Genomic DNA, 25,812 nt, shown 5'->3' on the forward strand with positions numbered 1-25,812 from the left:
GTGTCTTAAAGACCATCTTGACAATATTCACTGAAAGTGTCCAACTCACTTGGGTTGTTCGGGTTTGGTAACAAAACTTGAGAAAATGCATAGCCACTTTAAAAGTGCCATCGTGCCTACGCCATCTTCATAACGTTAGACGCATCATCTTAAATTTTCTGAAATGTTGCTAATAGTTTAAATTAAGCTCGGGGAATATGTATGATTCAATATTGAAATTTGAAGTTATAAATAAATAATGCAAATTTTATAATGTTTGGAGATAATTATGCACAACTCTTTTCACAAATACATACGGCAAGGAATTCCAGCATATCCATTGTCACAACTGCAGTGAAAACTTCCATCTCGATAGCTAGGGATGCAGACACCTTTCTGGCCGCAGGGGGATTTCTTGGCCTCACAAACACTCTGTTTCCAGGAGAAAAGGATATTAGTATACCAGGGGACCAGGGGTAGTGAATCGATACTGAACCGATAATCGATGACAATCGACTGCCGATAGCAATCGAAGAAGAAAAAAGGTGTGAATTTGATTACTATCGATTGCTGATAGAAATCGCTAATGATTGATTCATCGATTGGTACCGATTACTATCGATTGTTATCAGAAACGATTTTGTCTTTTTGCAAGTTACATTGATAAAATCCTATGAACGATGTTAATAGGTTGTTCCGTCAACTAGGGAGGTTACCAAGCAATGTTCTTAAGTCTCCGAATACAAGTGAAATCTTTGAAAACTGATTTCATGTATATCGTGTCCATGCATAAACAGCAAGGCATATCTCGTTATGATAAGTTCATCATGGGTGCGTTTGTTTTGGGAGAATCCAAAAACGGATTTGTGATCTCAGATCATTCGGATCATGGTGCATCAAAGGAACCGATGAATCCTTGTCCATTTTCTTCAATTTTTTCATCAAATCTTTCAAAGCAAGGCACCAGGTGAGACTTTCTTATCTAAGTGGTCCAAAGGATGCATGATCAATAGAGCCATCCCTATATATCATCCAAGTATCTATGCCGTGAAACTAGTGTTTTTATCCACGAGCTCACCAGTGGATGACTTTGATTGGTTCAAATTTTATATCGGCTGTTTTTTGTAAATATAATCAAAGTGAGGTGATTAGTTCTTATTTCATTTATTTAATTAAACTCTTTGGCAGGTCGGATAGCCTGCTGGCTTTTCCGGTTTGTTTGGACGTTGACTTTCTCAGGCGATAACATTGGAACTAATATAAAAGCTAGATCGGCAAACTGCCATGGCTACACTGCTTACTACTGACAGCAGTGGAGTTTCCGGCGTTGAAGTTTAAATACTGAGCAGAATTCCTCCGCTTAATAAGTTTTCATTTATTTTTATTTGTTCATTTCATTAATTTCGTAAGTTCATTTTGCACATTCGCTACCCTGTCAGTGAGTGTTCCTTCCAAGACCTTTGCACAGAGAGTCAACTAAGATATTCTGGGATCTAAATCGTAGCCCTAAATTTCGCAAATATGAAGCCTTCAGTTTTGCTTCTTTTCCTTTGCCAGTGCAGGGAAAAAAGAGTCTGTAAAGATTAAAAAATCAAAGAGTTTTAAGACGCCATAAAATATTATCTGTAAATATTTGTTTCGTTCTAGGCGGTGCTGCCATCTTAACTAAGAGTAGTCTCTAGTATAGCTGTCATCACCAGAAATGACTTGAGTAAAATATTGGATAAGATTTGGATATGTAGCGCATACAGCATTGAATATAATGAAACATGTCGTTTGTTTTGTCTCTTGTTTTGAGACATGTTTTGCAAATGGTGATGAACAGCAATCTATTAATATTTGATTGTAATTTTTAATTTGACTGATTGAAATATTAAGAGTCATCGTTTCCTCTAATTTACCGCTTTTAATTAACAGACACTGTGCGAAGCATCGGGAAACACTGGTATAATGTTTTCAGACTAGACTTTTTAAGCTGGAAATGGACGAGTGAGGGCACCAAATAACGAACTTTACAACTTACTGAATAACCTAAACTAATAAATAATATACCTGTATTCCTCGGTACAGAGCTTTTGCATCTTTAACGAGATTCTTCCAGCCAGAAAATCGATCGGAATCAATCAGCTGACAACTCAACATCTTCTTGTCTGCTGTGGTTAAGTTTAGAAAGCTGTACGACAAACAAGGACTTTCACTCACGCAACCTACTTGACAGGAACGCTCCGAATCGACGTCATGGATTTCCTTAAACACGTTTCCATTTAGTTTCCAACCACTTAGAGCTGGTGCAAAATTGATGGCTTTAAAGGTTTGTTCATCAATTTTGTGTAACGCGCATTCAGTGCTTACAAGAAGTGCAAAGTATGAGAGATACATGTTGCACACATGTGAACTAGTAAGTTCAAATGAATCAGCTCTGGCAGCTGTTTTGATTAAAATTCAGAATCCAAAATTTGATCAGTTACTTAACTAAAAGGCCACCCGGTGTTTATCGTAATGAAGACGAATAACTGTTAATAATTATAAAGCATGGTTTTGACCAGGGATTTTGTTAGGAACCCTGTTTAGGTCAGGTTGCTATGGAAACTATTGAAAGGCTGTGTGAAGTGTTGTGCATGATTGGGTGAGTGACGTCACAGGTCATCTATTCATGAACAAAAAGCGTCGAGTTCTATGCACTCCCGTGTTTCGCTTTCTCTAATACTATGAACTACAAAAGACCACGAGTAGTCATGGGCCCGGCAGCAAAGAAACGTACGACGACCACCATTAGTTCTGTTTTGAGTTTATTTTATTTCTTGTTTCGTTGCGATAAGACCGATAACTACAATTCTGCTGAGTTCCGCTTCGCTTTTATTCTGGTCTTTCCATTTAATATATATTCACTGTTTCATTTCATCTTTAGCTTTACTTTAGGTCCTTTATAGGAATATGATATTTTTTTAACACATTGCTTTTTTTCTTTCCTCGTTTTTTTTTGTATATCTTACTATATATGAACAATGATAAAGTGGCAGCTGACTCATCCTAAAAATGGTATACTCACTCAATTAACCCAGTTTCTGTGGAAAACATTGGAATATGATATATTTTCTATTACTGAATACTGAGAAAAATGACGTAATAATCAATAGGCTGCTTTCGAGTACAATTCAGCTTGACAATGAGGCCAAGAGCCTTGACACAAACAAAGGAAATTCGATAAAAGTCGAATGATATCCCTATTAAGTCACAGATTACGACGTCACATTTTACTCAACAACAGTTACGGTATGGGAATAATTTTACACACATTTTCGATCAAAAGAATTGCAAGGCAAAAATTGTTTCAAAGGAGTACGTAAATTTGAGTTCACGTTCAAAATACTGACAAAGACGTCTTTCCTGGATATTGTACGAATCTTCAGAGTTCAATTTTTGTTTATCATTGACGCAAACACATCTGCGAGGCCCATACAGTTCATGCTTGAATGTTGGCCGGAACAATTCATCGTGGACTCAGATTATCGTCCACCCCATAGACCTCCAATTTTTATATCGGGCTTACAAACAAAGGTTGGGTATTGAAAGAACAAAACAATAAATTACATTTGGAAAAAACTTCTGTAAAAGAGATTCCCGATCCACAGAGCATTGTCGTTCAAAGCTGAAAAGTTAACGTGCACAAAAAGGTCTTGAAAGAGTTTTCCCGGTATGATAATGATGACCTTGATTTCACGGACGTGTAGGTTTTATTTTCATCTCAGAGCGCTTCAAGGAATAATGGTATCCCCTAAAGGTTTTCCAGTTGATCCCATCTGCAAACGATTCATGTGGGCCGCCAAGGTACTGTCCGTTGAGGTTGGCCCAGTGACATTTGTTAAACCACCAGCCTCCCTTGAATTTCGCGGCGCAATTTGTTGAACTGATTTTATCGTTGTCTTGATTTCTGGTTGAAAACTTCATATAACTGTAATTTAACAAAAAAATAATACCTTAAATGGAGCAGCAAAGTTATTAATCCCGCCCTCCTCCCCCCATCTCCTCCCTCTCCTTTCCTTCACAACCAAAAGATAAGTGACAGACAGCTGTTACATATCACTCTCGAATTTTGTACCTTATCATTCGCATACAGTACTTGCAAACATCACTCACAGAGTTTACTTTTTGTTCCTAAGCACTATATTTAAGCTCTCCAAAGAGATTAGAACTTTTTGAAATAGTGATAGACGGTAACAAGTCAAGGGTTTGGATTTGCCTTTTTAGAACCTTTGTAAGTAGCTGTAAAATGAAGGTAAAGTTTATTTCTTACTGTGCATGTACCATCGAGTCACCAGCCGTGCCCCTGTACCCTCCAACCAAAATACGGTATTTATCGCTCTCGTTTGCCACCTTAAATGTCGTGTACTCTGCGTAGGTGATGTTCCCGTCAAAGTCCTCCAGATCAACTCTCAATGTGACGTTGTCAGCGGTTGTCAAACGGTGAAGATTGTCGTTTCCACGCCAGAACTCGCCGTCCAGATATCCAAAACCTTTCTTGTAGATATTCCAACCACGGTTAAAATTAACAGAGCCGTCCAAACGTCTCTGAAAAACGGTCCAACCTCCACCGTCCGTGGTCATGTCACACAACACTTGCACTGGTTCGCCGCCATCTGGGTTGATGATACACACGCCACTGGATGTGATACCTTCTTGACGAAGTTGGGCACAGCTTTTAGCTTGCACTGTTAAGTTGGTTAAAAATGGGTTTTTTAAGCTTTGACTTAAAACAGATACAAATAACCAAATTGGGAGATGAATGGTATATTTGAATTGAATATGAGTCTTCTACTTACCGTTACGTTTTGCCTCATATCCTTCCTTGCACTTACAACCTGTGCTATCATCGTCATAGTTAGGAATGCAGTCTCCTTTGTCACCACAAAGAAAGCTGTTCCTCTCACAAGCGTTCTGTTCAAAATGGAAATGAATCTCTTAACATATGCATTTCCTGTCAAAGTGGGTTCTCAATGGCCATTAGCTACCCTACCGTTTTAGATCCATCACACCTATTTATGTGATTGAATTTTTAATTTGACCTGTTATACTGTAAACATAAATCTTTGGGTTAGAAAAAAAGGTATGTATCATACTAGAACACGCTCCTGACAATTCCAAAAACTTAGAATTTTATAAATTAGACCTTCTAGGAGGAATATACTCGTTCTAGCTTCTTGAGAGGAGAGCATTAGTGAAACTTAGGTTTGGAAATCATTAATTAATTATTGAACTCGGCAGATATAACTAGCTTTCCAGAGATGAAAGACTGCCCTGAATGGAACTCCTCTTTTTCCCGAAAATTAATTAAAACAACTATCAATCTCAGATAATTCTAAAGACCCAATGAACTATAGAAACTTTTATGTAAATATACAATTGGCCATGGTCAATCTCAGTTCATCTTGTTTCGAACAGCACTGGTGAAAAATCAATCACAATCGTCACTGATATAATCAACATTCATAGTTCAGTTTTGTACTTTTGCAATGCTGTCTACTCACGGTCATGTAAATAAAGCTACCTGACGGTGTTGTTGTTTGGTCGAAATAAACAAAATCTTGATAACAAACACTCCAGAAATCAGTCCGGAAGCCGAATGGCTCTATTTTGATGGAAGCATTTTTAACACAATAAATCATACTGCATCCAAGAAAAGGACTTTTAAACGATTGAAACGCACCTGTATTCCTCGGTACAGAGCTTGGTCATCTTTAACCAAATTCATTCGACCAGAAAATCGATCGGAATCACTCAGCTGACAACTGAACATCGTCTTGTTTGATGTGGTTAAGTTTAGAAAGTTGTATGACAAACAACGACTTTCACTCACGCAACCTACTTGACAGGAACGCTCCGAATCGACGTCATGGATTGTCTTAAACGCGTTTCCCTTTAATTTCCAACCGCTTAGAGCTGGTGCAAAATTGATGGCTTTGAGGGTCTGTTCATCAATTTTGTGTAATGCGCATTCAGCGTTGACAAGAAATACAAAATATAAGAGATACATGTCATTCCCCTTGGAGTAGGACAACTAAGGCTCATGCAAGACAATCCGCTCTGGCAGATACGTGCTCCAGAAATAACAACAGTGTATGATTGTTCGAATTAAGGATGGTTTACTCGATCGGCAATTATCCAACTAAAAGACCACCAAGTGTTTTTCTTAATGAAGAAGGACAGGTGCTAATATGATGTTATTAGAGGCTCTCAAGGTAAATCTTAGAAGATAACTAGTATTAACAAAGACGTCCTTGTAGAGTCCTAACACACATTCAAGTCACGGATTCAACCGGATTACGAACACAAACACAACCGCAAAGAACCGCCATTGCAGATTCCCCCGTAGCGTTCTCCCTAGTATAGTCTACACGTATCCCGGCATACACTACAGTCCTATTTTGAGACACGTCTATTTTGCCACTTAAATTCAAACCTAAAATGTCCTAAGATTTTAAGACATATGAAGTAAGTGGTATTCACCAATTCTTCCTATTTAAGATATGTCTTCATTTTTACTCTAAACTTAGCAGGCCAAACTTGACCTACTAGTTTACTAAAACACATCTAACTCCTGTGAAATGACGTTAAAATTCGGTGGTCAATGAGTTCTGAATATCGATTTGCAGTGTTATTAAGTGTATCGAAATTGTTAAAATATCTTGCAATCAGTTTCAATTTTATTGTTATTTTGTAAATGTTACATAAAATTATTGCTGCACGCATGGTTGTAATCGTTATTCAGTATGAAAAAGTGAAATTTTGTGAAAAGTGAGCCTTCATCTCTTCACGAGCTCCACGTTTTAACAACCCTCATACAAGAACTATTAAAGTGCGATTAGCAATAGAAATTCACAAAAAAATCATTCATACAACAAACCTAAAACGTCCCTAAAAGTGTTAAAAAGTCACATTTAGAATTGAAAGTTGGGGAGATTTCTGACACTTTCTATCTTATGAAGGAGACTGAAGAAATGGGTGAACCAAAATGATGAAACAACTCAAAAAATCTATCAATCGTTTAAAAAGCGCTCATATTCTAACGAGCTAACGTTGGAACTTTTAACTTTGTAACCTTTCATTCACAAGGCCGCTACATTTTAAGGACAAAACTACTTAATACTCGTTGGTTTTAATTTATCCAAACCTAACTGAAGACGGACTTCTTATCATACGGGATAGAACATTTTCAGGGAATATAATCTCTTTTTATTTATTTATTTTTTATTTTTCCTTAAGCATCTCAGCGGTCCGCAATCCTTAATTCTTGAATGAAGCGCGCTCCAGTGCTCCATATTTTCCCACCCGAATCGAACCCCGCTTTCGGAGCTCTCTCAAACAGATACAAATCTATGCTATGAGGGTAGAGGTATTTTTAAAAATTTCGGTACGTCATTGAACCGAATTTCAGCAGTTGGACGCATCAGTTATCTCTTCTCCTTTTTGTGCAAAATTTAAACTGATAATAATATTTTAGTTTTGTTCCATTTCTATGTACTTCCTATGATAACTACTCCCAGTATAATTTGAAAGACTCTCACCATAGTGTTGCTTATTCTAGTATATTTTTGTCGCATTCTATGTATAATTAGTATAAATCTACTAGTGTTCTATCACGAATGCCGTTCTCTGATTGGCTACGCTACTCGCTATCTATTCTGTGATAGATAGTGAGTAGCGATTTTCAACAAAATGGCGCCCGCTTCTTCGCGTTTTCGAAGTGTCTGCGATGAGGAAATAGATAATTTACTTGTTTAGTTTTGAACGACTGGTAGATTTATACTAAAACAATTAGATTATTCGCTCTCGATTTCTATGCGTGATAGTTGATTCGGGCTTCGCCCTCATCAACTATCACGCGATAGAAATCTCGAGCTCATAATCTAATTGTTAATTACAATTTCTTGGCAGGAGACAACGCCAAACTTCAATTAACAACCACGAGGTTTAGAAATTTGCCACCAACTGGTGTACATAAATCAAAAACACTTACAGAGATGATTCACTCTAGGAAATTTTCACTCCCCCGCATGAAATGTATATATCATTGTGAGTCAATTTTGATCAACAAGAACTCGATGAACGCCCTACATACTTCATGTAAACGCATGACGAAGTGTCCTAAGTAGCGAAAAAAACACGCCTACCCACACCTTCTCAAAGTCATTGCAAGGATATTATTATTCGCTGAAACTCACAGAAATGAAATGGTATAGTGCGGTTAATATCTGGACTACAGTTCTAGAAATCTAGCAGGTGCAGAGAGGAAGATCAGTTCAACTGAGATTATTGAAATTCTCAGGTATACTACAGCGGGAAGGAATCGAGTTTATAAGCAGCAGCCAATAAGCTGCAAGCCAAACAGTAACATGTAAACGCGCATTTGACGATGTTTTTATTATATAGTAATACATAATTAATAAAGAAAGTGAAAATAAGACGTCTGGTGAACAAACTTACAGATTCAAAAGCAGGGTGGGTCTTTCGACATGTATTGGCAATGGCTCTTAACTTCAATCTCGATAACGGCAGCAAACAAAATCATAGAACCTGAATTTAAAGCCATCAACTTCGCCAAAGGCATTAAAGGACGCAAACTTAATGGAAACGTGATTAAAGAGAAATACGTTGATTCAGAATATTCCTGTCAGCAACTGTGCGTCAGTGACATTCGATGTCTGTCGTACAACTTTGGACCCAAACTAGAGAAGAAAAGAATCAAATGTCAACTGAGCGATACTGATCGTTTCAGTGGCTTAAGGAATTTCACTACAGATGAGCAAGTTTTGTATCGAGGAATACAGGTAACGAGAAAATAAACTACATTATAGTTACTTCTTCGTAAATCTTAATTTTCGTGTGAGTTAAGTTTATTTTGCTCCTTAAAATACCGTAACTGTCGAAATCGTCGCGCGATACGGTTTCTCTGATTTCCTTGATTAAATACAGTGAAGTAAGAGCAAGTTGGTAAGTAAATGATAGAATGGATTATATAATTTTTTTAGACTTTAATTCAGTTTATCAAATACCTTGTCTTTCAAAGAAAAGGAAACAATCCCTTTCCAGTAAAACTTGCTATGAGGAGGAAAAACTGAGGTTAAGATATAACGCTGAAATGTGAAAATATGTCAAGATTCCTTGGGAAATTTGCCATGTGATAAATCGCTAATATTTTACTCGTGCAGCGTTTAAAATTATTTTTTTTACAATTGTTTTAATTAAATTACCTCTGTTTTTATTTATCAGGAAGTTTTTTTGAATTACCTGTCTTTGCCATTGTTAAACAGCACGGCAGTCACAACGTGATCAAAACCTATTTATTTATAATCATTTCTTCTATCAGACTTAGCTCAGCTTATTTTGTTGGTACATGTATCTTCCCGGATTCTTTTCAATTAGTGGTAACTAATAAACAAGCAACGAAAGAACAGTGGTACATCTTCTCTTGATTGGCTTTCATGATGATATGTGTTCAAGTTTTACAAAAAACCTCATAAATACACTTGACTCTCACTTTCTTGAAAAGAAAGTCGTTTTCACCTTGGATATTGCTTAAGGTATTAAATTTACCACGGTTATCGCAAACTCCTGTCCCAAAAAACAGTTTTGGTTACCATGAGTATTTGAGATGGCGGGAGATCACATATGTTGTTACACTCATGTACAAGAAGACCTTGACCTTGCCGCGGGGTCAGTCAAAAATCAGCTCAAACTCGGGTAACCAGTATGTTTTATTTTTGGCTAAGTGTTTGCTGCATCAAATGAAAGGTCCTTCCATAAAGCAGGAAGTATTAAACTTTGCTTTTACGTAGTCAAAAGGCCCGTTTAAACGGTTTAAATATTTGCTTCGACATGCGTTCAACACTGTTGTTGAACCAAATGTTGGGAGCATTTGAACAGGTCGTTCAACATTGTTGAAAATGCCAAAAAAATGTTGAGAGCTTGTTGAAAGTGAGCTGAATGAAATTTAAATTCAGTGGTTTAAACTTTCATTCAACATTTCTTATGTTCTTGAAAATGTTGAATGGCGTTGAAACCGTTTGAACACTCCGCTCATCCAACATTTGCCCAACGTCCGTTTCTCGAGCTAAAAAAAAGACATACAAAAGCCATGCTATACAGCTTAGTTACAAAAGGCTTCTTCATGTAGTAAGTCAATGTACTCAGATGTCTCAACGACGCCATTGAAATCCATGACATGCTGCACATCGGTCGGGTGTTCTCGCAAAAGAGCAACGATGTGCTTGACATCAATCTTGCGCGATCAGCCCGACTTTACATGCTCAGTAGCCTCATGGGCTGGGCTGTCTTCGGGACGCAGGGTTGTTGATTTTTTTCTAAATTTTCTATAGTTCTATAGCGTATGCTCGTAACGAACTGAACACAGTTTTCTCTAATATTAAAATGCATATTTTCTACGACTTTTTTTTTCATTTATATTTGGTAGTATGTAGGAGGATTTGTATAACGAAAAGAAAAACATTTCGTCTCAAGTAATCCTTTTTTTTTTCTTTTTTTCTTTTCTTGTAACTTGTGATATTGTAAGGAGAAGAAGATAGCACTCAGCACGCGGCCTTAATTTTGTTCTTACACAGAGTGATTGTGAGAGCAATGACTTACTTTGCGGCGACAAGGGAGTCTGCATCCCAGATTATCAAGATGACAGTAGGCGATGCAAGTGCAGCGTTGGTTATACAGGAATACCCTGCGGTATGTATTGAGAATGCTGACAACTACAAGTATATTAATTAGGAATAATAAAAGATTATAGAGATACGTTCGACACCTTCATTTAACAACAACATTAACTTCTATATGGTGCATCGCCGCCAAGTTTTCCCCAGTTATAACCCTTGCAAAGGACGATTCATTCTGAACTGATTTTATCTATTTAGGGTTCTTACCTGGGCCTACTCCCCTATATAAGCTAAGTAGATATATGCAGCTCCAAAGGGTGTGGTTTTTGAGCCGTTTGAGTCTGAAGTAGAGTAATGGTAGAATTGAACTATTTTGGTCTGAAAGACTGAAAAACGTGGTACGGATTTTAAAGAAACGCGTATGAGTTCTAGAAACCAGGTATGGAAAAGGTAACGAATTTTATAGGTCAGGTCTGAAAAAGTGAGTTTGAAAATTACATGTTTTGGTCTGAAATAGGGTCAGGGATTGGAGAACCGAGACACACACCCCCACCAAAAATTCCGATGAGTACCCCCCGGGGTTTTTTATTAGTTACTCATTATTTAGAGCATTATTTTATTCGTTATATGAAGATCATTTTTGTTCCTGTCTTCACCAACAGAGGCCAAGAGCTGCTTTCATCTTCTTCGGGATGGTTTCACATCCAGTGGCGTGTACACCATCAACCCAGATGGCGGCAAACCAATGCAAGTGTTGTGCGACATGACCACGGACGATGGAGGTTGGACCGTTTTTCAGAGACGTTTAGACGGCTCGGTTGATTTTTATCTTGGTTGGGCGTCCTACAAGACGGGGTTTGGAAATCTGAACGGCGAGTTCTGGCTTGGAAACGACAATCTTCATCGTTTGACAGCCGCTAGCAACGTCACCTTGAGGGTTGATCTGGAGGACTTTGAAGACAACACCAAATACGCAAAGTACACAACATTTAAGGTGGCAGACGAGGCAGATAAATACAGGCTTTCGATTGGAGGATACAGTGGCACATCCGGGGACTCGATGACAGGCATGGACCAGTCAGCAAAGTAAGGAGATGCGGGGATGACTATAATTATGTTGTATTTTTTGGTTAATGGCAAAATAAACGAATTGAATTGAATTGGATTATTCAGTTTGAGTCGAGAAATGGCTATAGATTTTAACCATTTTTGTCTAAAAGCTTGAAGTCGGGTGTGAACAAAATAAAATTACATGAATGACAGGTCGGTAAACTAAAAATTGAAAATTAGCTGCTGTAATTGCTAAACAGATTTGCAGAATCGTGAGGCAAAACGGTTACGGCTTAACAAAAATCCAGAAAGGTACCCCCTGATTTTGTTTTGTTTTATTGTGCTCTTTTATCACTTATATGCCGTTCATATGAAGTCTCAAGTGCTGATGACCTCAGCGACCACCCTTATCGACTCCACTGCCACTATCTCAAGGACATCTAATTTATTGTTAGATAAAACTTATACAAACATCAGTCGTTTACTGTTCAAAGCATTTCTGAATTTAATAAATTCATGCCTGCGTGTTCAATCTACAACACTGAAAATTTTATTATCTCAGGTTTGTAAGTAGACTTGTCAGTTATTCAGTCTTAATATAACGGATAAATACAGAAAAGCTAGTTTCCGTAACAGATTTAGATTTATGATATGTATAATAAAGCTACTTTTAATTTCTCAACCTATTTTTGCTATAGTAACATGCAGTTTACCACATATGACAACGATAATGACAACAACGGCCAAAAGAACTGCGCCATTGTATTTAAAGGGGCCTGGTGGTACCGGGGATGTCATTGGGCAAATCTTAACGGATTTTATTACGGTGGACAACAGGATTCAGTTGCTGATGGCCTCCATTGGAAAACATTTAAGGAACATCGATATTCACTGAAGAGAAGCGAGATGAAACTGAGACCCAAGTAATGTCTTGAAAGTTCAGCCTTTCAGACTTCTCAAGATGAAACCATGTGATAAAAATAATGGGTTTTTCTTCTCTTTTCTGTCTGACTACATACGTATCGTATCGTGTGGCTGGTGTAGGTAAAAAAAACATTAAAATGTATCATGATAGCTTTAAAACAGTGCTTAAAACGTCCATTTTGCTTGAAATCGTTTAAAATCGGTCTACAACTGTTGGTTAGGTTTCCAAGGTTAAGTGTGGCTTGAATCAGTTGGTTTACGGTTGGTTGTTATGTATATTTCTGAACTGCGAGCACCTAGCTAGTGAGAAAAGGTTTTCGTATTTACCTGTGTATAATATGCACTCACTCAATCTTTTCGTTGAGAATAATGCTCTGTTGAACGAGTCTCTTGAGTGAGACTGTTTCTGCATTTAATATTTAATCAATTTATTTATTTATTTCCGATTTATCTTTATTTATTCGACCAGTTTCCCCGTGTACTCAGAAACTGTAAGTAAATATTTACTGTGCGAAGTTACATTCACAACTTAGGGACTGTGAAATAATTAGCGAGAAAGGGAGGGTAGAAAAATGGAAAAGAGATGATGAAAATTAGGCTTCACCCCGCTCCCTCCCAGACGGAATGTTAGATACCAACCCCTCTTTATGCCAAAAATAGATAACGCCTTCCCCCCTTCCTCCCCACCCACCAACCCCTTAGGTAGTCCTACGTTTACTCTCTCCGTATTAAGACTACTTACCTATTTACTCATTTAAAAAAAATTCATGATGACAACCGGTAAATTATGTTCTGTGCATACAAGTCACAGTTCCAAAAAAAGGTACTACGAAAACAGAGATTGAAGACTCTGTTAATGTGTTTTGCATTAATGCTATATTTTGTAGTACAAATTTACCGTTGAATCACTGGTGAGTTTGAATGGTGAGGATAAAAATTACATACCACCCCCTCTTGGAATAGTCCTATATACATTTTGCCCCATCCTCCCTTCCCCCCCCCCCATCCCCTTTCTTATCCCCCCTCCCTCCAACTGCTAATTATAGCACAGTCCTCTAAACTGGCGTTTACCTTGTTAAATAACTGAGAACGCCTATTTCAGTTTTTAATCAGTTTCAATTTCAGTTTATTGTTTTGCCATAAAAAAAGTGTACAAATGCAAATTATTATTATTATTTAAACACTAATAGCGAGGAAGCCCAAGGGAAGCCACCGGGCTTATAAGGAATGGCCTCCCTCAGTTAATCAGTAATCGCTTTGATCAACAAAAATATTGAACCCACACTGTGTATGAGAAAAGATTGTCATATTGTAGCTTGATATTAAGTAAACCTATTGTATAAGGTGAAAAGGTTAAATTTTGCACTGAAATCGCTTCCACAAAAATAAAAATAAAAAAATCTACCAAAAAAAATCCGGCTGAGGTCCCGGACCCTACGTGTACGTTTTCGTAAGTTAATGCGTACTTTTCTCTGCGTTTTAGCCTCCGTCCACACGTAAACAGCGTTTCCAGTCACCAAAAGCGGACATCATTTTCGTGTGGACGACAGAAACGGAGACTTTCGAAAACTTTAACATCACAGCTTAATAACCACTCCTCTAACAGGGCAAAGCCGGAATTCAATATGGCGGATAACCACACTCAAATGTTGGTTTCGCTTCTTCTCGGAATTATCTCTAGCTTAAGGGGGGTCTTAACGTAAATGCCATTTTACCGCACTTTACATTTACATGGCTTTAATGGAAATATCTCGTTCACGTTTCAAGCGATCCAAAAACTCTATGTTCATCCCGTAAACTTTTATGTTGTGGGGTGTTTTGGGGAATTTTGGGGTATATTTGGGAGGAGATAGTTTTTCTAGAAGGATTGGTTAATTTAAGAGAAATAAGAAATATTGAAGAATTAGTGAAGTTTTAAAATAAGAATTTGAAGTTAATAATTAATAGACGGACACCAAGTTAGTCCACTAGCAACCTGGGGTGCTCTTGCGTGGGTATCAACTGTCTGTTAGTGTTCCAAAAATCATTTTCTTTCTTCTATCCCTTCTTGAAACCACTTCAAATTTCCTTCAAATTTAGGTCAAGTCCCCCCCTAATTGCCTGTTTACATATTAATGTTGTACTTTCACATATACAAATAGAATTGAAGTCGATTGAATATTACAACGGCTTATTGGCGCTAAATAGTCCAACGAAGTGAGACGTTGTTGTGACGTCACGCACACCACATCAAGTCACGTGACTTAAATCAAACTCTCACTTACTTATTCTGTGAAGGAATCGAGAGCTTGTAACGCTTTAAATTTTTGTTTTTAAATTCTGAAAGCTAATTTTTATCCAACGTAGAAGATGATTTTGAAAGTTTGTTATCTTTGAAAAAAAGAGTTAACTTCATTATCAATCCACATATCGGCCCTCTACCTTGTTCTTGTCTTCCGTTGACTTCGTTTGCGTCCTGCGTCATGTGATTTAGACATATTTTCTCTACTTTTTTTAACACCGTGTCGCGTCTTTGAAAATTTTAAACATGACTCAAAACGCTGACAGGTAGTCTCCCACACATGCTCAATAGACAGGGAGAAGCATTCTCCAATTGTTGCTGCGTGATGACGCCGGAGTGAACACAATTTCAAAAAGGGGTTGAGAGGACGGAAAACTCTTGATACGTTTTGACACGGAAACGATATACGTGAGAACGAGGTCTGAATCTTTCAGGGGTTAGCATCGCAGGTCAGCTTCATCACCAGAATTGATCACATAGTGCGGCGGCTTGTTTGACGCCTTGATAATCAGGTGACAACATGTGGTTATGTAATGCAGGAAAATCGCAGGCTCAAAGTGAGAGAGGCTATCTATATCATTGACAAGCAACCTAAAAGTAACAGAGACGGGGACCACGATCGTCCTGCAGTATATAATCGTGCATATTGTCATGTGCTTTTGGGGGGTCGCGTGACAAACAAGCCGCCACATCAGTCTTGATTATTGTCGTTGTTGACCAGTTTCTGTTGATGAAGGCCCAGCGGTTTCTCGTAATTTGTTTATCTTTGTGAAAACGAATTCAGATTAACCAGAGATCATAATAAATTTCGTTGCACACAGCAGACATCGAAATGACAAATGACAAAGGAAAATAAAGTGTAATAAAACAAAAAAGTGTCACGACAGATCAGTGACGGACTGCTTTTCAGTAAAAATAAGGACTCTTAATTTTTAAAAACATATTAGATCAGCCTTCAGCTTCGATTTGTCAAAATTATAAAGCTATGAATAAATATGTTACTGTGTCATTGCTTAACACCTGCACGATGATGACGTTTTGTGTGTACATGTAAAGTATATTTTAGCGAATTGTTAATAGTTCAAGGGCTCCTGCAACCAAAAAAAATACTTTTATTATTTTTGGCGTTTTTACATGTTTCATCAATCGTGTCAGTCTGCAAAATATTAGTTCGTGACATTCCCCATTTAAACGGGTATGACATGTCCGCAGGATCTTACAGGTCGGCTATTGTGATTTGTAATGATGTAATTATTCTCCATGTTATTAAAATGCAAATGTACCATCCAACAAAAACTGCATGTCTCAATAAGGTTTGTTAATAAAAGTGCGCAAATAAATAGCTTTTTGAATCATTGGTAGCCGTTAAATTGGCACCATGACTGAGCAAAACAATTACCAGCAAGATGTTTAGTTTCCAAGCAACTGTGGAACAGTGAAATATTCTTATGCAAAATAATTCAGCTTCATAAAGAAACAGTCGAACAAAAAATTAAGCCGACAAAATGTTTCTTTTCAGGATAGTAGTCCTTTTCTGCTGGTTCGTTGAAAAAGGTAAGGAACGATTTATGCTCGTAATGCAAAAAGGAAATGAAATTCTTTGACAAACGTTTCAAAGGGTCTGTTTTAGAAGCCAGTACGGACAATGAAATCGCACCTCGTTAATCCGACCAACGACTATACTTCAGCGGCGTTTTATAAACTGTAAACGTATCATGAGTTACCGGGATTCCACTGGTTTTTCAATGTAAACGATAGAGGTTACAGGTGCAGATTGATCGTGGCCATAGAATTACTCCGCCCGGAATGTTTTGAAATGGCAGCACACTTAAAAAAGAAACTTTTAACATAACAAGCACAAAAATTGTTTTTCAAATCATTTATCTACATGTATGTTTCAAAAGCATCCCGTGAATATCAAAGCCAAACGATCACGCATGTACAAGAGTTTTACTCAATTCATTTTATCAGTACAACATGCCAGTACAACACAGTCAAACAATAACTTTATTTCACATTTCCTTGCGTTTTCAAAATTTTCAAATTGTTATATAATACAGACTTTACGTATAGACTTTACATGTAGAATATATGTACAGTGGCAAATAATAGTTCGTTTCGTTGTAAAACCTAGGATTATCGGGTTTAAAGGCCAAGTAATATGGGCAACATTTTTTTTTCAACTTGTCGCGCAACAATGTTGTATTGCAAGTTGCGGTTGCTTGTTGCCCGTATTATCACCCTTTGTGCAACAAATTTTCATGTTGGAGAGAGTAGACGATGTCTCTACTTTTTGAAACATGAAAATTTGTTGCGCGCGGAGGTAGCAACTTGACGGGCAACAATCAATCGCAACTTGCAATTGCAACAGATTGCAACATTGTTGCGCGACAAGTTGGAAGAAAATGTTGCCCGTATTACTTGGCCGTTAAACAAAATTTCACTTTCACTTTACCTTTCTTTTTGGAGAGACATCAGAAATCGCAAATCAGCAATTAGCTATAATCGTAAACAAAGAAATACACCTAGGGGTTACGGTCATGAGGAAGGGCGGTAATTTGAGTCCACGATGCGTGGTTAATGGTTGAAAAATGTTCTGTTTAATTTATTTTATTTTTCGTCGTTGTTTCGAAGGTCCAAAGAGTTTAATATACATTGTTACCCTTCTTTTTTTTTCTTCTTATACCTCCGCCAGGGGCACGCAAGGATTCATTTTAGTACATATCTGTTTGGAAGACCTCACTCGCCTCGGAAATTCGGATTTAGTTTTCTATGCAAATGTTAGCTCAAAATTTCATAACAAGGGAAAACTAATTGGTTTCGTTCAGTCGGAACACAAATATCACGTTAAAAAAGCGAAAAATTGTCGGCTAGTATTTTCGTAAAGCCAATAACAGCTCGTAAATTTTGGAAATAAAATTCCTTTTCCTAAAACTGTCTTGGACTTAAATTTAAGCTAAAGACTCCGTTACAAATTTAAAGTCTTAAAGTAAATTAGTCTCTAGAAGCTTTCATTTCTTTACTATTTGATGTTGTTTATCAAAACTGGCAAATAATTCAACTGAAATCTACAGAAAAAGTCTCAGTTATTGATGCGTCGTGAAAGAATCAGTCTTCCAACTTAAGTTTCAAGTTCAACCTCAAAGAACATCTTTTTGGATGCTGAGCGTATGTGCGCTTCGCTTTGTGTTTTAGTGATCAACTGGCAGGTGTTTCAAAATAACTGAGGAGGCCAAGCTTATGTTAGACCTTTGCATTCTTCTGAGACAGATCATCTTTTGAATACCTATTCACTCAGAGGTGACCGACAATGATCTTGAAAAACAGAACACTACATTTGAAGTATTTTCCCAAATTCTCATAATCAGTTTCGTTGGATGCTCCCAGCTTATAAATGCATCAATGGTGTGAGTTCGTCATATAACATGGATCCTCTGAGAACTGAAAAGCGATGTTCAAATCTCTAAGGCGCAACAAAGACAAAAAAGAATGGGAAAAGCAAACAACACACTGCCATAGGACCGAAAAATGTTAGGTAGAGAGATTATAAATTCAAACATTCTTTTTTTGTTTTAGACACAAACTGTTTTAATGAATTTTCCATTATATAACTGTACTTGGGACTTGTGCATTCTATATTTTTTGGATCACTTTTGACAAGGATCTCTCTGAAAATCATTAGTAGACAAGGGGGGATTTCTGCTCTTAATTGTTATTATCATATTTATATACGGTTTGATTCTCTTTCAGAATGTTGTCAGATCAAAGAGTTTCACACGCCCATTACAGGGAAGATTTTGCGAGGACACGTGATCAAGACACTGTTTGTGGCGCAGGAGGAAATGTGTAGGGTTCATTGTTATTTGGACGACATCTGTCAATCAATCAACATAAGCCCGCGCCCTGGCAACGGACAATGGAAATGCGAGTTGAACGACGCCAGCGACTCGGAAAATTTGGTCGAAGCAGAGGGCTATCAGTATTACGCCACCAAGGTATCTAAAATATCCTATTAATTAACGTTTAAAAACAATAATTAAAAAAACCGAACTTTTTACTGCTCGATCCATATTTCTCCATTCAAGACTATGGCAAATATTTTTAGCCTTCCATCTATTTGTTTGTGAATGATTGTTTCAACTGTCAGTATCATTTATCGATTTGTCGGCATCAACCGTCTCAAAGTTTCTATACCTTTTTCCATTTAATATGTTACCGTCAATGTAACAAGGAAGCCTTGTTCTATAAGCTCTGTGGTTAAGGTTCCTTGCCGCGTTCTCTTAGATTTTCTTTTTTCTTCGTATTTTTGTAACTTGTGTGATGAAATAACGGATTTGATGGTAATGTAAATGGTGGTGCTCATTGTTGTTTGTTTTGCCGTGGAAACAAGAAGAATAGGAAATGGTGAACGTGGTGATCCAATTTATAACGATAGCAGCTCAAAGTTAATTAGGGTTTCTCAGTAACTTAACTCGTTTCCAACATACATTTAAAGTTACTGTTCTTGTTTTTATTCTTCGACTTTTAGCTGTCAATCAGGATGATACCACATTTTTAGAGTTGTGTGCTCAGTGACCTGGCCTTTGAGTAGAAGCGAGACCGGATTTGACTTTGTTAGCGCTTTTCTTATGGAAAGCGTGTTCTTCATGTCCTTATTAGTTTTTATGTGTCAAACATGCAAAGCAAGAACGTTGCTCTGTAAAGTTAAAACAGAAATTTATCCCCTGTTCAAGTATTGAATTCGGCCGGATCTTTGTGGGTTGTTTGTTGTCGGCTCTCTTCTAGTTACTCTGAGGGTTTTCTCTTCCGCATTGTACGATTTTCTTCTAATCCACTAAAACCAGTAATCCAAAATATGATTTCCAGCTGGATTTACACTGACCAGCTTTGAAACGTCTGATAGTAATGTGGTTTTCGTTTCTAAGCTTAACTTTCCATTGCAGAATCCGTGCAGCAGTTCTCCGTGTGTAAAAAATGCAACTTGCAGAGCAAACTTTCTCGTTGACGGCAGCTTCCGGTGCATTTGTCCAACTGGGTTCAGTGGAGAGATGTGCAACAAAGGTAGGAATTTCAATGTGGAAGAAAATGCGAGGCACATCCATCAACCTTCCCTTAATTTTAGTAGAATATTTTTAAATTAATTCAGGAAGATGAAGAAGGGTGCTGTTGCGGTTTCAGTAGCTGTTCAGTGGTTACTGGGTAAAATCGGGAACGTGTCCCTAGCTTCTATTGGATGCTGACATATTAATCTGTGGCTGGCCAATGAGACGACAGAAAAACGAAAGCCTACCGAGTTCTGGTGTTTAATTGGTTTTCTCTCGAAGACCCAAGAAAAAGTTCTTCTTATTCGCATACTTCTGTTCTTCAGACAGTATTAGCTGATTTACGCTTCATCGGAATCAGTATTTCTTTTTTGTTGGAGTGAATGAATAAACCAAGTCTGATCTAACTATTGTTAACATAACAGAAATATGTCGTATAGAAACGAAGTCCACTCCTATTCAGGCTGCAGTGGCGCCCTAACTAGGCAAAAACTCCTCTCCTTATAAGATCCTTAGCCGTGAGAATCTAAATACAAAACAGCTGTGTCATGTCATTTCAGATGTCGACGAATGTGCTAATGAAACGCATAACTGCACTTCAGATGAGTCGTGCGTCAATACGATTGGATCTTTTTCTTGTTCACCTAAACTCTCTGTTGGATGGCAGAGCTCCACCCAGCTGATTAGTAAGACAACTTCATATTCTTAACTGTCGTCACTTAAAGTCATTCCCCTGAAATAAAAGCTAACTTAAGATTTTGTCCATATTTCGTCAAGTTACTAAACTAAATATTTTTGCTCAAAAATTGAGATAAAAAGAAGGGGTCACCATGCTCGTTCTTTAGAAACGAAGCATTCAAATTTGGTAATTTATGCATTTTTGAACAAAAACGACTATAACAGAGCATTTGCCCAAACTCAGGAATTCTTTCCTGAAGAGAATAGTTAACAGCTTTTTTCATAGAATTTTTTCGCTGTGCATAAATTATTTTTCAATGTGAAATCTGTTTGAAAAATAAACTATTCCTGACCAATACCAGTGAGATATTCAACAAAATAATCTTACCTCTGAAGATACGTCAAAATGTCCATTTGCTAGACAAAATGTCCGTTGGCTAGACACAAAATTTAATATTTCTAAACATAGGATTTCCCTGAAATTTTGACGGTAGTTGGCAAGCGATATTGTGGTTAGAAATCTAAAAAGAAAAAAATGGGGTCACCGGGTTGGTTTAACAGATAATCACAAAGCAGTGGTAAAGCGAGCTTCAAAACTGGTTTCTCCGCGAAGGGAGTTGGGGCGAGTCTTACGAAAAACACCTTAATTTCCGCGCAAAATGCATATTAAGAATTTGTCAGGTGCAAGTAAGATTGAGTAATATTCAGTAGTTAGTTAGAAATGAACATAAAATTTTTATTTTGCCATTGTGCCCGGTAGAGTTGCGCGCTGCAAAACAGGGGAATGACCTTAATTAATTTCTATTAAAATATAATACCAACAACATCACCTCATTACTTCGGAGTGTTCATGAATTTGACCAGTTACAATTTGCGATATAGACCTGCAAACTTTCATTGTAATCGTCATATTTAATGTCACTCAGTTGTCCTTCAAGGTGGAATGAAATTTAGGGATGAAGGAATTTGATGTATCTTTTATACACCTATAAATGGTTGTTCCAAATGAACACCCTATTCCTATAATGTCATAGGCCCCTCATATGGTGTGGGTTCTTAGAAGGTATCATCACTAACATCCGAACTTTTTAATGTTTACTGTTTTCGTTTTACAGGATACAAAGGTTATAATCAGTCTCACACAGCATGTTCTTGTGCGGATGTCTTGATCAATACACCGTAAGACATTTACTTGATAATAAGAAGTCAACAGTATGCTATAATCAGCCGTATTTTATATCTTTCGGGTACAACATTAAAGGAATGCAAATGGAAAATCCAAAATATTGTCTTAAGTCGAGTTTGAAAACAAGTTTATTGATAAGATTAACCTGAGTCAGTTTCAAAACATCTAACATAATTTTCATAACATAGTCATCGAAAAATGCATCCATGATTATGTAAACCAAATCAATCTGGATAACAACACGGTGATTTTTAAGTATCACGACAAATCTCTGAGCAACAACTTCGACCTCGGAACACTGATACAAGTAACTGGCACAACGCGCGGAAAAATGCATGATGGGCAGTTCAGGAAGATATGATTGTTGATTGGTTGATTTGGTGGCGTGAGTTTCTTTAGATACTTGCGAAATGTTGTAAAGACGAAACAAATGCAAAGGTGGAATCACGTTCCGATTTCGATTAAAAACTGCCGTTAGTTATAAATTGAACTCTTTGAAAGTGGCATAGAGTCCAGGGTGCAATGCTTAGCGTATTTCTCATTTTTCACCTTAGGAATGCAATACCACAAGTCCTTGCTTTCAATATCAACTGAAAATAATGGCATCCTACTTCCCTTTCAATTACCCCCCCCCCCCCCCCCCCCTAACGTGGAAGAGAGCGGGGAGAGGAATAATCGGGCAACGAATTGAAGGTCGAACATTTTTTATCGATGATATCACCATCTTCTTCCTGTTTCTTAACTTATTTTAATGAATTATACCAGGTTATACCAGAATAACTGTTTGCATATTTCTCAACACAGAGAATCAGAAAACGGCGCTTACTATCTGTCAACCGAGGAGGGAGGGGTGGCTTATACGTATTGTCACATGGAGAACATTCCTAGACGCGGAGGAGGAGGCTGGACTCTAGTCATGAAGATAGACGGAGCAGAGGTACGTCTCAAAAACAAACATGCACAAGTCAACATTGCAAAACTTTTGCTACCTAAAAAAGTGCCTTGAAATTTGAAAGCATGGATAATGCATCCGTAAAAATTGTTGTCAAGATCATTTAAAATTGCAAATATCCAACAAAGAAATTTTTGACATTTCAACAAATATCAGTTATTGCTTTAAATGATTACATTGTCAGTCGTGTTTGGAGCGAACTAAGAGAACATTGGTTTCAGTTTGAGCGTAGAGTTTCTTCACTTTCAACTTAAGTTACAGCTAAGAAAATAAAAATCGTTCTATTGCAATTTAATTGTATGCTTTTAATTAGTCTTTGTCTTGATACTGACATGTGCCCGTGATGTTTATTCTGATGAAACCCAACTTAATGCGGACACCCGAATAATACGAAGACTTTTGCGTGTCTCATTGGCGTTTGTATTAACCGGGTTCTACAGAAATGAAATTATGAATTTTAATTTTGTTTTCTCTCAAGACCACCTTCTCTTATAAAGCAGACTTCTGGAGAAACAAAAGAGCTCATAGAGAAATTAATGGTGAATATGGATTTGATCGCCACGAGACAAAGATGCCAAGCTATTGGAGCAACCCATTCACAAAACTGTGCCTCGGAATGAGACATGAGGATAAAGAGACAAAATGGATAGTCATTAATCAGCAAGCGGCATCTTTACACGCACTTCTTGCAAACAACAGTTACACGGCAACAAACATCGGAAGGGACAAATGGAAACATCTTTTGGATGGATCTTCACTGCAAGAAAACTGCAACATGGAAGGATTCAATGTAGCAGCGCCTTCTGGGCAAAACGACCCTGCTATAACTAGAATTGGTATCATAAGCAACAATGAACAGGACTGCGATTCGTGTAATTCGAGGATTGGATTCGGTTCAGAGGGGAGCCGAGGGGGGCAACATGGATCGAATTCTTGCGGGAACGAGGCCGGGATATATCTGGCTGACAATGGAGAAAAGCACATTAGAGCAAACTGCTATATCCTTGTTCAGTAAAGCTTGCATTAAGATAAAAACCTGAAAAATGGGCTATTTTTCAGCACGTATAACCCAACCTTAGCCCACAAAACAGGCGTGTAGTTAGCAAAGCTCGATATCTCGCACTTCACGCTTGACTGAATGAGCGCCTATTATGCAAGGATAAATAATATTATACTTCTATTATGGAGTATAAGGTTTGAGAAAGCTCATATATCAAAGATTAACTTAAAAATGCGCATTTAAAAGTTGATTTTAAGAAGTTAACGACCATTTAATTGCATGCGTTTTCTTCTGGCCGCTGCTACCAAGAGTGCAGTGGTCATTGACCGTATATGTCATGTTTGCACAGGGACTGGGCTGTCAGTTTTGCCCACCCTGTAGCGTAATATCAATTTTAACTTATTCCGCTGACGCGTACAGCTGGTTATGGCGTGTGTGGGTTACTTATGAGTGGTACAAAATTCCTCCTAGATTTGATCAAAATGATGAATTCTTACATTGCTTTAAAAGAGAACAGATTGCTCAGTCTTAAGTATCAGGATGCTCGAAATTGTGATTAATTAAATTAAGGAAGAAAACCCAGAATGTGTTTCAAGGTTAAATTATTGAAAATAGCGATATGTGTATTTGTATTTTAGCTGTTACCTTTTTGGTACAGTATTCACTATTTTCTTTTTGAATTATTTATTTATTTATTTATTTATTTATTTATTTACTTATTTACTCAAACTACTAGTATAGTATTTTTACTGTTTTAGAAGTATACTGATTAGACTGATTAAAGCGAGATAGAGAGAAATCCCATCAACATGTTTAGCTAAACGTATAACTTTCTTCTATGATCGGATATATTTTTTTTTTCTGTTTAATACAAGAACATGAGTAAAACGCCTGTACTTGGACCATGAGTCTGGAACTCATTACCCTTAGAATTCCGGAAGTTGCCTAAATTTACTTTTCAAAAGAAACTTAAATCTGAGATCACTCAAATTTATCAATCTAATGTAATAACTATAGTTCTGTATTGCTTTCTTTCTCTTTCTCTTTAAATTTACCTGTCTTTACAGTGCCAGTTAATACCTCATTTTTCGTCCTCCCATAATCTTTAGTATCAGTATTACCTTTAGTTACTTTTACAGCTAGTGTTATAATTTAGTTACAATTTTATTTATTTGTAATTTCTTTTTTTCTTTTTCCCCCGCCTCGATTATCTAGCTACATGCGGGTGAAAGAAAGTTTGTACAAATGTATTTGCTTGTTCATGTTGTAATAAAGCTAACAATTGGTCCATCTGCTCTGCTTTAGTCATCGCTTTCTTCTCCCTCCCCTCCCTTAACCCAATGATAGAACCAGTATCATCTACGCAGAATGCTTATGGCCCGGTAAGTGGGTTTTTGGTCGTTGCTTAGTCACAGCATGCTCAAATATTAACAGTCTGTTAACCCACATTGATGAATTACGCGCCTTTGTGAGTCTGTCTAGCGATATTGGCATTTTAGCAATTAATAAAACCAATCTCGATTCTGGCTATTCGTGACAATGAAGTGTATTTTCCCCGTTTCGATATAGTCCGGAAACTCCGGCCTAAAGAAAATGGAAGTCAAAATTTAGGCCGCGCGGATGACTGATTCCGAGTTTGAAGTTCAGGCGCATTTCCAGGCGCTTCCGTTGCGAGTTCCCGCCACAGAGTATCATCAATGGAGTGTCTAGCTCTATTAAAATACTCGCCGACGGGAAAACCAAGCAGGTTTTTCTCAATGCTCCGAAGGTGCTCCTATTTGCTTGTAAAAATTACCGTTAAAGTGAAGGAGGTCAGCACAAGTTCAGCAAGTAGGGTGAGTGTGTTTGTAAGTGGGGCGGGAACGGGACGCTTGTTAAGAGAGTACGTCGAGGGGCAAATCGCGAGTCACTACAACGGGTTTGTACCTCAACTCCACAAGAGTTACATCGACGACGTAATCGGAGTGGCTTGTTGTAGCCGTGTGGAACTTGAGAATTATATCAACTTCGTATCCTGCACTTCAATTTACGATGAAGACACTGACACTGAGCTCTCCTTCCT

The 25,812-nt window shown here is 37.6% G+C and overlaps 3 protein-coding genes and 1 pseudogene across 4 annotated transcripts in view; 2 read left to right on the plus strand and 2 right to left on the minus strand.

Moving 5' to 3' along the window:
* The window catches only part of LOC146464863 (microfibril-associated glycoprotein 4-like), a 6,247-nt pseudogene extending 3,879 nt beyond the window's left edge, over positions 1 to 2,368 (minus strand). Inside the window, exons 1-2 of the transcript XR_014868463.1 lie at positions 2,032 to 2,368; positions 297 to 411 (exon numbers count right to left, since the gene is read on the minus strand). The product of XR_014868463.1 is annotated as a microfibril-associated glycoprotein 4-like (transcript). The remainder of the gene's footprint in view (positions 1 to 296; positions 412 to 2,031) is intronic.
* Positions 2,369 to 3,190: 822 nt separating this feature from the next.
* Positions 3,191 to 6,010, minus strand: LOC146464864 (microfibril-associated glycoprotein 4-like). The gene is made up of 4 exons (XM_085129582.1): positions 5,684 to 6,010; positions 4,806 to 4,914; positions 4,274 to 4,682; positions 3,191 to 3,931 (listed from the first exon to the last, which is right to left on the minus strand). Exons 1-4 carry the CDS (start codon positions 6,008 to 6,010, stop codon positions 3,697 to 3,699), a joined length of 1,080 nt encoding a protein of 359 aa, XP_084985708.1. The 3' UTR covers positions 3,191 to 3,696.
* A 2,475-nt stretch (positions 6,011 to 8,485) lies between these two features.
* On the plus strand, positions 8,486 to 12,875 carry LOC146464865 (microfibril-associated glycoprotein 4-like). Its single transcript, XM_085129167.1, has 4 exons — positions 8,486 to 8,804; positions 10,596 to 10,710; positions 11,300 to 11,723; positions 12,386 to 12,875. The coding sequence occupies exons 1-4, from the start codon at positions 8,490 to 8,492 to the stop codon at positions 12,612 to 12,614; spliced, it is 1,083 nt and encodes a 360-aa protein (XP_084985293.1). The 5' UTR covers positions 8,486 to 8,489; the 3' UTR covers positions 12,615 to 12,875.
* A 3,412-nt stretch (positions 12,876 to 16,287) lies between these two features.
* On the plus strand, positions 16,288 to 25,040 carry LOC146464866 (uncharacterized). The gene is made up of 7 exons (XM_085129622.1): positions 16,288 to 16,446; positions 18,643 to 18,887; positions 19,836 to 19,953; positions 20,495 to 20,620; positions 21,728 to 21,791; positions 22,603 to 22,735; positions 23,229 to 25,040. The coding sequence occupies exons 1-7, from the start codon at positions 16,398 to 16,400 to the stop codon at positions 23,763 to 23,765; spliced, it is 1,272 nt and encodes a 423-aa protein (XP_084985748.1). The 5' UTR covers positions 16,288 to 16,397; the 3' UTR covers positions 23,766 to 25,040.
* The last annotated feature ends 772 nt before the right edge of the window (positions 25,041 to 25,812 follow it).

The sequence above is a fragment of the Pavona decussata genome, unplaced genomic scaffold, assembly GCF_977016875.1.
Source record: "Pavona decussata unplaced genomic scaffold, jaPavDecu1.1 SCAFFOLD_161, whole genome shotgun sequence".
Taxonomy (NCBI): Eukaryota; Metazoa; Cnidaria; class Anthozoa; order Scleractinia; family Agariciidae; genus Pavona; species Pavona decussata.